This window comes from Drosophila persimilis, unplaced genomic scaffold (genome assembly GCF_003286085.1).
Source record: "Drosophila persimilis strain 14011-0111.01,24,50 unplaced genomic scaffold, DperRS2 tig00000793-arrow-arrow-pilon, whole genome shotgun sequence".
Classification (NCBI taxonomy): Eukaryota; Metazoa; Arthropoda; class Insecta; order Diptera; family Drosophilidae; genus Drosophila; species Drosophila persimilis.
The window spans coordinates 531,201-549,091 of NW_020825354.1; the positions used below are offsets into that span (position 1 = coordinate 531,201).

The window sequence follows — 17,891 nt, forward strand, 5'->3', positions numbered from 1 at the left end:
ATCGTAGGGGGGTCTTAATTATTGCTTGAACACAAACAGACCCGTCGGGTCCCACTCGTTGTCGTCGACGGGGCCGAAGCACTCATCGAAATACCACTCCATGGTCTTGTACACATGGCTCAGCGATCTGCCGATCGCATGATCCTCATCTGGATACACCTGATGCCGGAACTTCACCTGCTGATCGACCAGTGCCCGCACCAGAATCAGCGTATGCTCCTGATGCACCAACGTATCGGCCGTTCCGTGCATCAGCATCAGGTTGCGCCCCTTAATGTTACCCGCCTTCATCGTGAGATCCGCCTCCTGCAATGCCCGCAGATAGTCGCCCTTCAAGGGTATATATCGCTCAGTGAAGAAGGAATCTATTTGTGGAACGAAGGAAGGATGGATGTAAAGATGGAATAATTTTCCGTATTAAGGGATCCCATTCTCACACTCACAGTGGAATCCAAAGTTGACTATGGGATTGATGGACACCGCACACTGGAGCACCTGCTGGGAGTCATCGATGAGCATCATGGCCGTTGCATAGCCGCCGTAGCCCCACCCAAAGGCGCAGATTCTCAATGGATCGATGAACTTTAGGTTGTCACGCAAATATCTGTGACAAAAATACATATGAAATACATACAGACATACGAGGGAATACGAGGGGATACTCACGTGAGGACACCCAGCTGATCCTCCACCTCGACGGTCCCTAGTTTTCCATGGACCTGAGTGCGCAACAGCTCACCCTGGAAGCCACTGCCCCGTCCATCGATCTGCGCCACGATGAAGCTCCGCTGGCTGGACAAATACCAGTTCCAGTCGATATGGAACCGTTCGGTGACCAACTGAGACCCCGGCGATGCATCCCTAAAAGCAATATTATTGCCAATGAATGAATGAATAGATTGGCATTGATCGAATGCACTTACACATGCAGCACCAGGGGAAAGGCAACCTCCTCCTCCTCGCGCATCCCTGGCGGCAGAAAGAGTCGCACCTGGGCATGGAACCCGTGACGAATCTCCACGCTGAACGTGCGCATCTGTGGTACGGCCAGCTGGGAGAGGCGATGTCTCAGGACATCCCCAGCATTGAGGACAAAGATCTTGTCGTTGCTGGCGGTCTCCACCAGGTAGACACTGGGCGCCTCTGGGCCAAGGCACTCCTGCACGTAGTAGCTATAGTCGCCGCTGAACTGCACCCGATTGTAGAGGCAGTTCTTGGGTATATCGTAGATGCAATCATCCGGCTCGAGGCGTGCCACAATGTCCTCCCAGCTATCGCCGCGCGTCGGCATCTTCGACGGGTTGGCCCTGTGCAGGCGATAGGTGGCCTCCGTATTGTCGCACGTCAGACACGTGGGCTGCGTGGAGGTGATGTACGTGCGATTTGATTCAGTGACGTTTAGCTTGAGGCTGATCTTGTAGAGATGCCGCTCGCCAGGCCGCTTCTCGGGGGCCGCCATAAAGTAGACAATCTCGTGTTGTTCGTCCCAGCCGACAATTTCTGTGACCTCGAAGCGACCCATCGTCAGGGGCACGGGACGGCGGTCCAGCGATGAGATAAACACCACATGACGGTAGTGTCCATGCTCTCCATCACGCACTGGCAGTCGCTTCAGGAGGTATCCACCATTGGTGATTTCGTAGGTCGTTTGGCCATTGCTCACATTATTCGCCAGCGTATCGTTGCCCGTCGCCGACGTCGTTGCCGTCTCCTGTAGCTGCATCTGCATCTGGTACTGTCGATGGCCCTGGCGCATCTGTGCAGCGATTCTCGCGGAGAAGATGGGCCGCTCGGAGGGCAGCACCCAGCCATCGTTGATGGTCACCTCCGTGTGCACCACCTGACAGTGGAAGTTCGGCGCCCTACAGATCACAGTGGTGGCCTTCGTCTGGTCGCGATTCGTCACCGTCACCGAGAGGTCGATGGGCGAGGCCCATGTCAAGCCACCCACATAGCTGCCGTTCACCAGATCCGCTGGGAGTTTGACTTGTGAAGGAATGATGTATTTGATCACCGAAAGATTCACCACATTCACGGTGACATTGGGGTTTCTGGCGCCCGTCTTTGGGTAGCGTTGGCTCAACACTGCCGGATATTTGATGTCATCGCCCATCCAAGTGTATCTATAAATATATAGTAATAAAAACATTTAGCTATAAATTCAAGAGGGAATCCCTAAATCCCTTTGGCAACTGCACAACAAATCGAATGCCAAAGAAGCCTGTTTAGGGCGGCAGCTCTGCTAGAGGTGTAACCGCTCGCTGTTAGTACTCGTCGTAACCGCTAATAGCTATGCTAATAGCGAGCACTCGGTGTAACCGCTCGCTGTTAGTACTCGTCGTAACCGCTAATAGCTATGCTAATATGCTCGCTGTTAATACTCTTTGTAACCACTCGCTGTTACCGGTCAGGGCAACCGCTCGTTGTTAATACTCGTTCTGGCCGCTTGCTGTTAGCACTCGGTGTAACCGCTCGCTGGTACCGTTCGTTGTTACAGCGCGTTTTATGCGCTCGATGGTACGACCGCTCTTCCAGTTACCACCCGACTCTCCACACCTACCTGTTACACAGTGAAAATGTACTCCTACATCTACAATTCTGTCCACCCTCTCTACAAACAAAGCCTTTGAATTTCCAGTCAAGTGCGGAGTTCGAAATTGTCTTATTTTTGTCATTGGAGAATCTACTTTGAGAGTAACAAGATGAACTCGCAGTTGCCCCAACCACGATGCAACAAGTATGGTATTGAAATCATTAAAGTGCTGTCGAATATCAAGCAGCCAGCCACCTTGTCTGAGATCGCTCAGCAGGTGAAGTTTAATCATGTGAGTACTTCTTTGATAGATAGATCTTTGAAATTTATACATTACACATATCCATTACATCCACAGAACAATATTACAGATCCTGGCTTTTGGAAGACTTTTGAGGAGAGCATCTCAATTGGTGTCAGGTGCGGCTATATTCGGGTTAATCAACAGGGATATTCCCTGGTTGATCCACTACCAACCGTCGAAGAACTGATATCGGATATCTACAAGCGAACAGGCCGCTAAGAAGTGCCACCCACCCCCAACGCAATTCCGTTCTTCCGTTGTCTTTTGGCCTGTCTCGTTTTATGGTGTTTTTCATTCGACTTCTGCTGTTTCAATGCCGACCATTTTTACGATGCCAAAAACATTCGGCCAACAAGATGTATACAAACGATAGAGCCACTAAACAAACATCAAGAGATTCCCCTACACACAGATGCAGACGGAAAGAGAGAGGTCTAGAAATGGTCACATGCGGAAAATGTTTCGTAATTTCGTAATTCGGTTTCTAGATCTGATTTTCAACAACATTTTGAATGCAATATCCGGAGAAAACACATGGTAATATTAAAATTATTTGTATCTTAGAAATTTTTCAAATGAAGTGTCCAAAATTATTGAAAGTATAAAAAATTGAATGAGTGATGTGTATGTCTGCTTGTCTCAGGGAACGCAATGCAAAAAGAGCAAGCTTTTCATGATCTTTACAAAAGAATGTCAGTTCGCAAAGCCGGAAAATATCTACTAGTGTATCGGAAAAGCTACGACCTGAACTTGCATTCGACTAAAAGAAGTTTTCCCCTCAACAAAGTCCCAAAAATCGCCTTTTGAGCTCCAACAGAGGGCTCTGCTGCATTGGTGCAACCTGATCAATCTTTCGATGGCTGCCTGTTGGAGGGGACTTCATTCGATATGATACGACATTTCTCTCGCTTTGATTCCGGACACTTACTTGTACTCATTGACATCGCTGTCGTTGTAGCTGAGAAATGCCAGGAAGAGGCCATCTGGTGAGAAGGCCATGCCGCTCCGGCGGCTATCCAGCTCGGGGACATTCTCGTACGTCCAGTCGGGCACACCGTTGAAGAAGACGCCGCCCATCCCTGTCTGGGTGATGCGGCAGACGAGTTCGCCCTGCACCTTTGGTTTGTAGTAGATGTCGTTGTGGTGAACAAAGGCAATGGCCTGATTGAGCGTATAGGGTCCGTTGCCCCCATTGCCATTGCCTGAGCCCGGTGTTGGCGTTGTTGTCTTGCCGCCAGCCGCCGCACCGGCCAGGCTATTCAGAATGATGCTGCCACTGGGCAGCGGCGCCATGGTGCTTGTTGTGGCTGCTGCTGCAGACGACGGTGGAGGTGGCGGTGGCGGCGGATTGATGGGTGCCCACACCACGTGCTGGAGCCGCGGCGCCTCGGCAATGTTCTCCGTTGGTCCCAAGGGAAATGTGTTGGCCGTTTGCACCTCATACACGTGGTGTCTATAAGGATATGGGACATTTAACTATAATATTCATAGAGTTTGTAGGCGTATCTACCTGGATCCCTCTGCATTGCTATCCGATTGCAGGAGCACGTATTTCTGGTCCGGTGCCACAAGAAACGATTCTGCATTCAATTGCCGCTGTGTGGCAAGAGGGAGAGAGAGAGGGACAACCGTATGAGCACAGAAAAGGCAAGCCATTATCCAACACTAGTACTTACAAATGTTGAATTAGTCATTAGAATGCGCGTGGTGAGATCTGCCATGTTTAGTATGGACAGCCCGCCCGTTGGATCACGATAAATGAGCTCATGTTCTGCAAAGTTACGAGAGTTCATTCGGAAATGGATGAATCGATGAATGGCCGACAAATGCTCGCATGGCGCTTACCATTACTCCAAGTGCCGTTGAACGGCTTCCACTGGAGGCTCTTGCCGAGTATATCGCTGGGTAGCATGCGACGACCGCGGATCCGTAGGCCCTCATCCTCCGGCGACAGCAAGAAAATGGAGAATATGATCAGGCTAAAGACGGCGGCGATTACCAGGAGGGCTATGAAAATTCCACGCCAGTTTCGACGCTCGGGTGAAATTGCCACCAGTTCCTAAAATGAAAGAAATGAGAGGGTTGCCATTAGTTCCGTGGTGAACTTTGAATTAAAATTTCTTCCCGAAGTTTGGGGAAACGTTAAACAAATACTAAGTATTTATTCGCGGAATGGGTTACGCTGGCTATTAATATTACCGAGCTGTCTGCCCATATTTCGCATTCATTTCGCTAGTTAATTGGTTAATTGCACAGAAGGCTGCGCCTTGTTTTTCTCAACCACCCATCGGTTTTAATCAATCTAATGGAAACCATGTATTAAATACCAACACCCCCACCACCCGTGGAGGAAAGGAAAACCCAACTATTGAATAAATTAAAGATTTTTGTGGAGAGGTAATGGTATGCTTTGAATATAGTTTGGGTTTCCTTTAGTTTTGGGGGTTTTCTTTCATTTTCAGCGCCAAAACGTCTGGGGGAAAACCCCAATTGCCAATCAATTTCTGTCGGTGGCATCAGTGGGCAGAGAAGAAGGGACTTGCAGCCGAATTTTACAGGCAACGCAATCGTTTGATGCATCTCAGTGGATGGTTGGATGGCTGGTTGGTGGTTGGTGGGTTGAGCCTTCGTCCTTGAGGCGCTTAATTGACAAGCGAATGGCAAAGAAATTAAGGCCAAATTGTTGAAAACACACAGACACGATGAGTGCAGGAGGCAAACATTGTGCGGAAGCAGTGGATACCCTAGAAAGTTCCAATAGAAGCCATGAGCTTGGTTCCACAATATTTCTATTTCACGTTCACACGTGACTGGCAAAGAAAACAGCTGACGTAGCTGTTCGCTTAGTGGGACATTTTTGAATTTGGTATTTGGTAGACTTCTGATAGAAGAGTCCAGCAACTACTAAATACTAATATGATTATTCGAGGTGTAGATACGAGGTGTTTGCCTTCAAAAAAAGAGTGTGGACGAAACTATTTTAATGCATTTTGCTTGTGAAGAGAGGAAACTTTTTCCACGCCTGCTATTCGTCTGCAGTCCCAGGGGGTCCTGAGGGCAGGAGACCTCGGTCATGCCTCTCCCTTTTCGCCCCGAATTTCTTATCGATGGATTGTGTGCGGGTTCTATTTTTCGGGAGGGTTTTTTACTTGTACTTTGCAAATTTGATTTCGGCCTTAGTCCCCGAAGTGGTTTTGCATTCATTTGTCGCTCGGAGCTGCGCAAACATCAGAGCGGAGAGCTTCGCTTCTGGTGGAATCGAATTAAAAATGTACGGAGTAGGAGTAGGATATGCAATCGAATGGAAATGGAATGGAAAACAGCAAAGAAAATAGGATTTTCTAGTTTGTGTGTTCTTGTTCTTGTTGCATGTGGGGAATCAGGACAATCGGGGGGCAGGCCAAATCCTAATTGAAATTAGTTGCCCGAAGGGGTACCACAAATTCGATTAGATTGAGGTCTTGGGGCGGACTGTAGCCGAACGGAGGTCAGTGGAGTTGATGGCATGCGATGTCAGAGTTCTTAAAAAAGCAACATTATATTGATGAAATCTTTGTACGCTCGGCAGTCGGTGGGGAGACGCCGGGGTTTTTTGTAATCTTTGGGGCTATCAAAAAAGTTTGCTTCCATGATTTGTGAATAGTTTTGTCATCAGCTTTTGAAGTGCTCATAAAATTCGCAATTCTTTAAAAAAATGATGAAATTATCCATAAAGTCATGAAGCACTTGCAGTAAAGGAGCCATTCTTTTGATAGTTCTGTTCTGTTCTGTTTCCGTCATTGTTCTCGGTTTGAAATACCAAAAAGGGGTTCTGAAGTGCGACGATGGTGACCATGAAACCTATCGCCCGAGTGCCGGGCGCCTCCACATTCGTCAGGGAAATCCAATTATGCGCCCGAGAACTGCTCCGTGGACAACTTGAGAATGAGCGCAGGCAGGCCACAAGTGCTGGTGTGGCACACAGTGGGGCACGGTCACGGTACACATGACATGTGAGAGGTGCGCTGGGTGCACAGCAGCCAGTTTACGGTTTGCATATAAAAAGCTGCCCTGTCGTATAACACAAAAACCATTCGTGGAACACCAATGTACCGATCATTTTGTGGATGCTTACGAGACCTTTGGCAACGTTTCACTTAATCTTTCAGCATTGAACCATCGAAAGAGTGTGGTTTGAGGTTCCATCTTCATTTCAAACATTCAAGCTCTCCTCTTTGATGGTTCCCATAATGCCAAAATCCTGGATGGTAGTGCCCCCACAAGGATCCAAAATGACGATGCTGCACAGGAGATGCTGGACACTCTCCTTCCGGCAAATGCTGCACAGGATGTGTGCTGACCGATACAGTACCCACAGGCTATCGCCTTCGATGAAATCACACCAGAGGCACACCGCTTTAGGCGATAGAGGTATTCCTTCAGTCGTACATGCCACATGCCGCAGGCCAGCCGTCTTTGAATGGGTGCCCTGGCATTTATCGTTCCGTTCCTTTTGTTGGGGACACCTTTTGTGGGTCAATTGTCACACCTTTTTGTGGCCGCACTTTCTCCCATTAATAGCTAATGAAGGGACATCAACAGCATTGTTGCCACATGCCGGCACATGGCAGCTGGAAACCAAGGACAATTGGCGCCATGAAATGCCAAACAATTTACAATTGTTGGAGACTAAATGGTTGTCTGTCCCCTCCACTAAAGTCATGTCCGTCCTTTTTGTGGACTTTTTTTTTGGCAGGGTGGAGGGGTTTTCTTTTGGCTGCTTCTCAACCAAAAATTTCCGTTGACTTCTCCGTGTGTGTCCAGTGTGTCTGTTGACTCTCTTTGGCAATTAGTTTTTATTTCTATTTATTTTTGGGGGTAAACTTTGTTTATACATAAGTTCGACTAGTGACACAATTTAATACACTTTTTTATACCTATACAAAAATACAAGAAATCGTGTAAATTTCACTAGAATTGTGCCCAAAATTGGAACAAAAACTAATTGAATGAAATTTGTTGGCTCCTAAGCTACGGCCTTTGCACTGCCAGAAATGGAAAGACCCGCACTTTAATCTTAATATTAATTGACTTTCGGTCCAGCGAAATTTCCCACAAAATTCCGACCTTGCGCAAGTGTCGATCCATACTTTTCCGGTTGTCGGCGCTCACTGTCGGCTTATAATTAGAAATTGCCTCCAGAAAAAGGGGGGAACACAGATACGAGTGGGAGGCAAACTAAATTTCGTAGGAAAGCCAGACAATGAACGGGAAGGGGGGGAAGGACCTTGTCCAGAAATGGTACCCGTGAGGGCACACCCGAAAAAGAATCATTTGCAACATTGATGGGCCCCAAGCCGTATGGAATGTTGGTGGAGAAACGAAAAGCGTCGGCATGGCGAGGGGGGGGGGATGAGGCATGCAAAGTTTCGCCCGAACACACACGCACGCACATGGAGCAAAACTTGTGTCATTATGATGGACTTTGGAGTCTCCTCACCGAGTGGGAATGCTCCAGGGATGACAATTATTAATGAAAGGGTACAAAACTCTTCCTCTTCCTCTCCCTCTATCGCCCTCTCGTTGTCCTTCCCCCCCGCTGTGCTGCTGCTGCTGCTGGTCTTTACTCTTTATCCTTATCGCCATTTGCCTGGCATGCAAAATTTATTGTCTACTTTTATTTATTGATCCAAGTTTTCTCTCTGTCCGCCTTTCGCCTTATCTTGGCCACAAATTGCCACACGGCCAAGGCGAGGAAAAGCCGGGGCCAAACAGACCAGAACAGAGCGTCGGAGGAAGTCCGTGAAAAGTTCCAGCGGAAAATATTAGTTCAAATCAATGATCAGAGACTATTTGAAAAGTAGTGGCGGATTGGAAAGGATTATTTGAAGGGAAATGATAAAAAGATACGTATTTGAAGGTATTGATTAGCAATCTTCGAGTTATCACAGTTGCTAGAACATTTTCAAAGGATTTGGAAGATTAGGAATCACCAATTGGCGCTGAAATTAGAACAATGGATCAGATGAAGTGCTACGAAAGCCAAAGCCACATGGAAACCAATTAAATGTAAGAGGCTTTCGTTTAAGGAAAACCCCTTTTGGAAATGCCTTGAATTTAAATAGAATTCAGCGTACAAATCATTTTCCCATTTCCCCAGGAATTCCACACAAATCTCAAATGAGGATAATTAAAAGCGAATCAGGGAACTGTCCCTGGCCCCCCCGCCAATCAGCAGATGTGGAAGTGGAAGTTGTGTGTTGGGGAAAGGCCTTCATTCCATTTCTCATTTCCCCCGAGTCCAAAAAGTTTGTCAGCCTCGCAGCCAGAAAATGAGTTTGAGTTTGAGTTCGAGAAGGAAGAGGAGGAAGGACGAGAAAGGAATAGGAATCCTGGCTGGAATCGAGGCTTTGGGTTATGTTCTGGTGATTGCCTTCGCTGACAAATTAAATTTAATACCAACATAAAGCAAAATAATGATGGCCTGGGAGTCTGGAAAACTGCTCAATTATGTGCCCTGCGCCATCAATTTTATTTGTGTTTTATTAATTTATGTCTGCTCTTCAACAAAAAAGAAAACAACAAAAAAACACACAATACACAGGAGGTAATAAAAGGCAGTAAGGCAGGGGGGGCAGCCACTTACTAGGACCACTTATTTATGGCCAAAGATTTGTGCAGGAGAAAAAAGTTTTCGGCATCGGCTGCTTTTGATGGCCTTTGCCCCGGAGCGCCACTACCCGATATGGCAGCGGGGCAATCGATATGGCAAATCGAGTTTTGTGTTTTATTTATGGTCAAAGACCCAAAAAAAAAATAATGAAATGCCAATCGAGAGTTTTGCAACAGTTTCGTCCCCTGTCTACCGCTCCCCCCCCTCTCGTCCCATCACACAATTACCCATTGCCTGGGGGCTCGGCTCCAGTATATATTGTTTTGAAGAATTTATAAACTGTGAAATCTGCGGGGCCACTGGCTATTGTTTTATTTATGAAATACTGCGCATAAAGGCCTCGATTCTCCTTTGCCGGGGAAAAAGGGATAGGGATCAGGGACCAGCAGAACCAAGAAATATGTTTGCCTTTCGAGCGTTTATCTGCGGCGCGTCTGAAAGCAATTAAAAGAGCCTCAAGAAAGGGAAGCCCCACCTAATCCCATCCATTCTGTGTCTAGGCGCGAGGCCCTCCATGGCCATCTCTGGCTACATCTCTCCTCCAGCTCCTCCTTGCATCGCCACAAGACGAAGACGAAGAGACAAAAAACATTTGCATACTTAATTAACTTGGCTTAAATATTCGAGGGCAAAGAACATTTTGGCATGGAAAATTGGCAAAATGACAAAACAAAAGAACTTACGGATTTAAATATGAAATTTCGGGATACTGGGGTGAGAGAAGAGTGTGACCAGAATGTGTTGAAAAAGGGAAGAGTATACTGATGAAAAATACGAGTATATCCAACTGAACCCCGGCAAATTTTCAAAAGAAGTGCTTGTCGATATAGAGGTAGCAATTATAGGAATAAATAAATTTAGTAAATAGATTTAATGATCATATACAGATACCTTCGAAAGCAACATTGCCCGCAGCATAGCCGACAATAAATTTTAACCACACGTCGCCACAGTGAATCATTTCAAAACAGTCGTGATTCGCTTTTCCTATTGCCGCCCACAGTTCTGGTCCACCCCACGAGTCCTCGTTGTCGTCCAAAACTCTGCAGGGTAGGGTGGTCCAATGCACATTGGCGTTTGGTGTGACCAAAACATACAAAGCCGTTCGCTTATGGGAAGGAAGTATTTTAAAGCATTTTTCAATTTAATACAATGTGGCCTTATATCCGTTATATCACTTATACGCAATTTTAATATTTCTTCGAGACGGCAATCACAACTAGAATGGTCTCTGTTTGTACAGCGAATCAAGGACATTCGAGGTCTCTACGGGCACACTGAACGCCTGAGCCACTAAGGGCAAGGCAGAGCATTAAAGGTACTCGTCCAAAATAAGATAATAAAAGGTTCCTTTTTGCCATTAAAATTATGTATTATGCTGCGCATTTACATGGCAGACGAAACCTTTGTTAAACATAAACAAATTACATTGTAAGGTGCCAAAATATTACCCAAAAATATAGCAATTTCCGCTTGGTCACTCTTGAGCCACTCGGATGCGCACTAATTTATGCAAATTACTCAGGCCTTAGCCCTTGGCCTGCCTCCCACCCACCTCCACGGAGTAGAGTGTGGGGGTGTACAAGTGTTACAAAACATATTTTTGTTTGGGTCTTCTCACCTCATCCTTGGGCACCAGAGTAACCTTCTTGATGGTCGGGGCACTGCTGTTGTTAACAACGACCGTTTCACGCTTTAGCGATGGTCGCTTCAATGCCGAATGCGGCTTTTGTATCTCCACCATGACGATACGCCGCCAGATGCGAATGCCGATGCTGATGCCGATGCCGACGCCGATGCTGATTATGATACATAGATACATAGATGATACCCCGAGATGATGATGGTGATGACGATGACAAGGAGGTGGGTGATGAGAGATGGCTTTTATTAGTTTGTCTGCGGAGGAAAGTTGCTTAGCCGTGCAGATACTGATGCTTATGCTGTTGCTGTTGCCGCCTCCACAAACTGTTTCTCTGTGGCTCGGCTCTTGGGGTCTCATTGTCTGATAGCCTTGGCTTGGAATCAGCTTTGGCATCAGCTGCTGCTGCTGCTATCCCCTACTGCCTGACTGTTGCTCCTGGCTGGCTGGCAAGTCAAACGGCTCATTAATCAAACGAGTATGGCCATTATGGCATGCATTAGAGGTCTACACGGAGAGGAATTATAAGATAGTCTTTGACGGCTGCACGTTTTCAGACCTCTTTATATGCCTTCTTTTAAATTAATTTCCTTTCCTAGAGTGGTTCCCAATCCCCCCAAAACCTCCTTTCCCTGGACCGCGCTTTCGCCTTATTTCTAGTGGCTTAACTGTCAAAATATATACAGATCTAAAAGTGGGAAAGTGGCCCCTAATCAAAGTCCTCTTTGGGTTCCTGCTCCCACTTTCTCTCAGTGATTTCTGCGCTTTGCACGAAGATAGATTCCCATGCCTTCCTGTGTGAGCCTTGGCTTTGTCGTGCTCGGACAGAACACATTCCCATACGCCATGTTGTCTCGGGCATTATCTAAATTAGGGATGTGCGTCGTAAAGATTCTGCAGGAACCTGCTTCTACCTCAACTTTCCCACCGATCCCACATCCCAGAGGCTCCTCCTTTGTCTGTCTGTATGTCTGTCTGGCTGTCGGTTTTAATGAGCTGTTTATGCAATCATCAGGCCCCCAAAAAACCGTAGCTCGTTGCTTTTTTTGGGGGCAATAAATTTTCGGCGGTAAAGGAAAAGGCAAGGACTTTCCTGCCTCCCAACCAGAATGAAAATTTGCATAATCGCAGACGCAGGGAAGTCATCGGGGGTGTCGGTTGGATTCGGCGGAATGTCCTTGCTCGCCTGACTTAACCTGAACGCTCCCGCATAATGTGACCGCCGATGTCAGGATTATAATGATGCTTTTACCCGGCCGTCGCTTCTCCCGACCACACATGACTGGCATCCCGTTCCCCATCCCGATCCCCATCCCCAGCCCTCCCCATTCCCTGTTTTGCCTGTAAGTTTAAGCTGTTGATTCAATTTTCTGGCAGTGTTTGGTGCCAGATAAACGACTTAGTCGCAAAATTCAGCAACAAAAAAATTCCCAAAAATTGAATTAGACAGAGAGCCGCAAAAGGGGTGGGGGATGGCCTGGCATGCTGGCACATATGAAAGGAAAATCTTTACTCAAAGTATTAGCATAAACAGAAAACTTTCGTTGCTGTGGAAAAGCAAGGAAAAGCAAACGCCAGCTGCTGGAGCAAAAAAAAAGTTTTGCCAAGAAAACTGCACGAACAGAAAATGTTTGGGGAAAACTTCAGCCACATTTGCAATTTGCATATTGTTCGGGAAAGCGGAAAGAATAGGAGAGGAAATCGGAGAATTGTACGGGGGAGTGCGAAGGAGAAGGAAGAAGCCGGTCAAGTGGCAGCAGGGGACCGGGCCTTTGGCCTATGCAAATGTTTGCCTCGCCTCGCACAACGCTGCGTATGATTGATGTGTCGGTCAGGAGGCAGCAGGACAGCAGGCATTAGGAAGATGGGACTGGGCTTGCACTGTGGTGCTGTGGTGCTGTGGTACTGCGGTACTGTGTTTGCATAGGTCTCACTTTCCCTTTGCTTTCTTTCCTCTGGCAATCAATGGTTTCGGTACTCTCTTAATTTAAGCCTTTTCTTCTGCCCTTCAACAATGTTGTAAAACTGATGCTTTCCACTCGCATTCTCGCATGCTCGCATACTTTTCCCGGGGTTAAGCTCTTGATAGAAAACTTATCTGGGAGAGGAAACTATTTTCTGGCCAAAGGAGGCGAGGCGAGGCGAGGCTAAGTGGGGGTGGCAGAATTTTCAGCTTGAACCAAAGCCAAGAAAACTTTCCTGGGGGCCAGGCCATAAAGGAAATATGATTTTGGCAAGTATTTTTTATAGTGAACTTTTGTGGGAGATTCCCTCAAGAGTACCTTAAAGTTGAACCTTAAACCTGGGAGTTTCTGTATAGAGAAATATTATATTTAAAGGGAGTTTAAGTGAAGGAAATATTAGACTTTGATTTGAAAGATGTGCCAGCTTCGTATTGGTGTTCAATTATCAATCATTCCTCCTATCTTTAGAACTTTACCAGGAAGCATTTCTCCCCTGATAATTGTAAACTTTTCTTTCAAAAAATCCCCCTTAAACCATTCTTAGCTCTTGGATCGGTTACCAACTTCTTGAGCACTCTATCTACCTATATAAAAGATGCATGTTCTTCTAAGCTGCTGTCTTTAATTTCCTGTCCTGTTCTTTTGTTGTTTGTATGGTTTTATTATTCCGCTTTGCCTCTATCTTAAGTCCCTTGGTCTCTTTTGGGCGATGATCTCCAACGAAATGTCCGTGTTTTCTTGGAAATATCTAACGAGTATTTAAGCCTGGTGTCTCAATATCTACAAGACAAGGCTCTCCACTACATCTACTAGCAGTTCATAGAAGTGGAGGAGACCTGCCATTCCCAAAGAAGTGGCATATATCAATGCCAAAGATACACATAGAAAGGAACAGAGAGAAAGAGAGACAGAGAGACAGAGACTAAGGACAGCCATGCAGCATGCCCCATCTTGAAGCTGTGTGCAAACAAAAGGAGGAATGTTGGCTGGAAAGAGGCACTGGCAGCACAAAAAATATAGCTCTTGGCTTTAGGTTGGGTAAACTTTTTGTCTTTTTTCTCGTCCCTCTCTCTGTCTCTCTGTGGCATAAATAACAGACAGACACACACGCTCACGAAACCACTGACATATGGAGAGGAGGTCTGCAGCGGGGAGTAGTATCTGTGTGACAGTGTGGCGGTGTGGCAGTGGCAGTGCATTATAAACAGCTGCTCTGGCAGCCTTTCTAGGGGTCTGGTCTTCTCTTCTGAGCTGCAGTTTGATGATAGTACAGGAGGCATTGACACAGTTTGCACAGTGGTTTTTGTTTGGATTTTGTCCGCCTTTTGAGCAGGAAATTAAAAATGTCTCTACAGATTTATGTGTAGCACAAACAGGACACACACAGACACACACATACGCACACACATCCTTCTCCCAATTGCTGTTCATTTGTTGCCGCCTTTGTCTCTGTCGTTGATTGTTTGGCTTTCATTTTCATTCAAAACGACAGAGAGAAAGAGAGGGAGAGAAAGAGTGGGAGAGAAATAGAGAGAGGAGTAGTAAAAGCCATGGAAAACCTCATGGAGTCGGGGTCTTCCAGGGGTTCAAATGGCGTAACAACAACAGCTGTTCCAGAACAACAGCACAACTCGCCCTACTTCTCCTTTGTGGAATACTCTTTCAGAGAGTACAATAAAAGCGGAGTGAATCTTTGAAACGATGAATCGATGAGGGAATTTACGAAACCTTCAACAAAAAGTTCAAGTTTCTGTTTCTATATTTTTTAAACAGAACAGAAAATATCAAAGATATATAGATATCAAATAAACAATCAGCTAATAATGCATTTGGTGGGAAATCGAAAGTATAAATTTATCATTTTAAGTGAAGTCAGAGCACTATATCATGTACTTATGAGAAAAGGAGTGTCAAAAAACATTCGTGGTTTTCGAACAAAACACTAAAAATATACATATTTATCTATAGATATTCCTTTCGATATTTCTGCATACTCTTCTCTGCTCTATTTCTAAAGATAAACCTCAACAACTTTTTCTATAGATCCCGACAGTCAGACAGTTGGCTGACACCAGCTTTCGAACTTCTTTTAGCAACTTTCCCCCGAAAATGGGTGCTTCCCCCGTATCAATCTTCCGCGCACCTTTTTTTGACGAAAGTGTTTTGCTCTGTTTTTCGTCTGTTTTTCACGTTCTGTCGTAAAATGTCCCTGTTTTTGATAGGGAGAGGGGGTTTTCCCTGTCGTTGATTACATTTTTGTGTGTTTCGATTGGGAAAGGAAATGAATGAAATAAATGCACATTCGTTCAAAGAATAACAACTATATCCAGAATATCTAGAGAGAATGAGAGGTGTGTGTGAGCGAAAGAGGTGGCGCGAACGCGACGACGAGAGACAAGAGACGTGAGACGTGAGACGTGAGAGAACGTGAGAACGTGAGAGACGGAGGCGAGAGCGTAGTAGGACGAACGCTTCCGTGCGGAAGTCTGGCGACGACTGAAAGTGAAACTGAAAAGAAGAAAACGGTACATTCCACAGCCCCATATCTGCGTCTGCGTTGCTATGGTATGTGCGTACCAGTGTGTGTGTGTGTGTGTGTGTCTGCTCAAGTGTGTGCGTGTACGGGAGTGTATTTCTCCCTGGTGTGAGTGTGTCTCCTGTACGCCAGTGTATGCCCGTATGCCGGTTGTCCGCTTTTGTTGTTATTGTTTATGTTGCACACACAAATACACACACCTACGTCTACCAGACACACACACACACAGTTAAACATTTGAGCGCCAAAAAGAGTGACCAGAAAGCGACTGTCATTCAATCAGCTGTTTTGTCTTAAGTAAAGCTTTCGGGTAGAAGCTCTCCCAAGGCAAATTCAGTAGAAGAAAAGCTTATTCTAGTAGGGTTTTCTCCCATTCTTATATTTATTTCCGGAAACAGATATTCAACAATCCAATAATCATAAAACGTATCCTATATACAAATTATTTCCAAGGAAAAATGAATTAAATTCCCGTGCTTTTAGTGCTTTCAATTAACCCTTTTATAATTGAAACCTTTATGGTAGATTGAAGAATATTTTTTCAAATATTTATGAAATTTTATTGAATTTTTGGCCTGGAAAAGTGTGAGGATCGGGCAGGAGCTGATAACGGCCCTTAACTGCTAATCCCCACTGGGAGAGAGATGTCTAGCACGAGGCGCGAGATGTGTGTTGGTGGATGGAACATGATATATTTTCAGATCGGGGGAAATAGATGCTTTAAAGGCGAAGAATGAAAACTTTGAAGCTTTAAAGCTCAATGCAATCTTTAAAGAAGGTTGTCAAACAAACTGAAAAGCTTTGTCTTTTAAATGATCCTTTCAATCCCACAAATTCCAAATCCACCATTCAAAGCTACTTTAAATAAGAGACAAAATGATCTAAAAACTAAAAGTTATATCCATGAAAAGTGAAGGGTAAAAGCTCAGAAAACTTGCCTCGAAAGCTATATTATATCAGAGCTTTTGTTAGCTTTTTATGAAGGGTTTCTTTTAAATATATTACCAAGAATTTTAAACCAAAGCTACATATAGCTTATGACAGTTAAATATCTTCTTTCTCCCCAAGATGTTTTGACCACAAAGAATTTGTGGCTTATGGGGAGGGATAGCCAGAAGCAGAGCCAGAAAATGGGGAGTGCGTCATGTTCATGCTTGAACGCTTTTTGGGGGGACAGCAGACACAGGAGTGCAGGAATTGCTTACGTTTGCTTACGTTTTTGCTGACTTGAGTTCTTTTCAATTCTCCGCATATGTCAAATGCAGGTAGCCCACAAGCCGCAAGCCGCAGAACCTAAAAAGGGCGTCACTGTCACGGGAGAGGAGGATGGGTTCCAGGGCGGTCAGAAAAATGGATGTAGGAGGACAAGCTCCAGGCTCCATTGGAGCATGATGGAAAGCGGATTATGTAGCGGTGTCCTGGGATTCGATTCCATGCCATTCCATTCCATTCACCGCAATCAACGTGTCACAGCTCCAAGAACTCGATTAATGTTTATTTCAATTTCCATTTCCATTTCCATCTTCATTTCTCCTACTCTTTCTCTGGCACACCACCTCTCTATCATTCATTGCTTAACTTTTTGTACATATGTAAATTATTTTCCTTGCGGCGTGGAAATTTTTGCAAAGTTAATGCGATATCGATACGGTTACAGATGTGACAACAACCACAGGGCAGTGGCAGGCAAGCCACTTGATGCTGCTGCCCCTGCCTTTCTCGAAGTTGATTTACAATAATCGCTTTCGACAGGGGAAAAACGGGGCAAAAACAGCGAAACAGCAGCAAATAACAGATGTAAAGGCCACACCGCCACGCCTGTTGTCTATAAGCACTATATTTCAGGTCAAACAGGGTGAGTCTGTTTGAGTCTTTGGCCCTGGAGGAGGAGGTCTCACTGCTGAGAGAAAAGTGAACGCTGGGAGAGAGATAGAACTGTTGATACTGATCAAGAATGTACGAGTGTATACGTCCTTATGGGATTGCAAATGCCATCAACACGAAGCCCACATTGAGGACACCATGGCCAAGACTCTCAAGGCGGGCTCCTGCGTCCAGCCTACTCCGATCACAGAGGCCGAGAGAATCTGGCCCTTCAAGGGCGTGCGTTGATGGAGGCCGAAAAAATAGTGCGTTAAGGCTCTGAGAATTATTTCGAATCTGTTCAGAGATATTCAATGAAAAGCAGGCACGAAAGCGAATGGGACGAAGGGACTGTTTCAATGGGCTCATATTAAGAAGAGAACACCCTGTAGGGCTA

General features: G+C 45.7%; 1 protein-coding gene across 3 annotated transcripts in view; it reads right to left on the reverse strand.

The window, feature by feature from the left end:
* The window catches only part of LOC6600757 (dipeptidyl aminopeptidase-like protein 6), an 85,742-nt gene continuing 67,851 nt past the window's right edge, over nt 1–17,891 (reverse strand). For 2 of the 3 annotated variants that reach the window (XM_026992858.1, XM_026992857.1), the window contains 8 exons: nt 4,683–4,896; nt 4,514–4,608; nt 4,348–4,433; nt 3,766–4,290; nt 924–2,123; nt 667–861; nt 444–604; nt 1–365 (listed from right to left, as the gene is read on the reverse strand). In XM_026992858.1, the coding sequence (XP_026848659.1) occupies nt 19–365; nt 444–604; nt 667–861; nt 924–2,123; nt 3,766–4,290; nt 4,348–4,433; nt 4,514–4,608; nt 4,683–4,896 (2,823 nt within the window). In that variant the 3' untranslated portion in view covers nt 1–18. Of the gene's footprint in view, nt 366–443; nt 605–666; nt 862–923; nt 2,124–3,765; nt 4,291–4,347; nt 4,434–4,513; nt 4,609–4,682; nt 4,897–11,110; nt 11,289–15,238; nt 15,550–17,891 lie in introns of those variants that run through there. The other variant, XM_026992856.1, reaches the window with a different exon arrangement.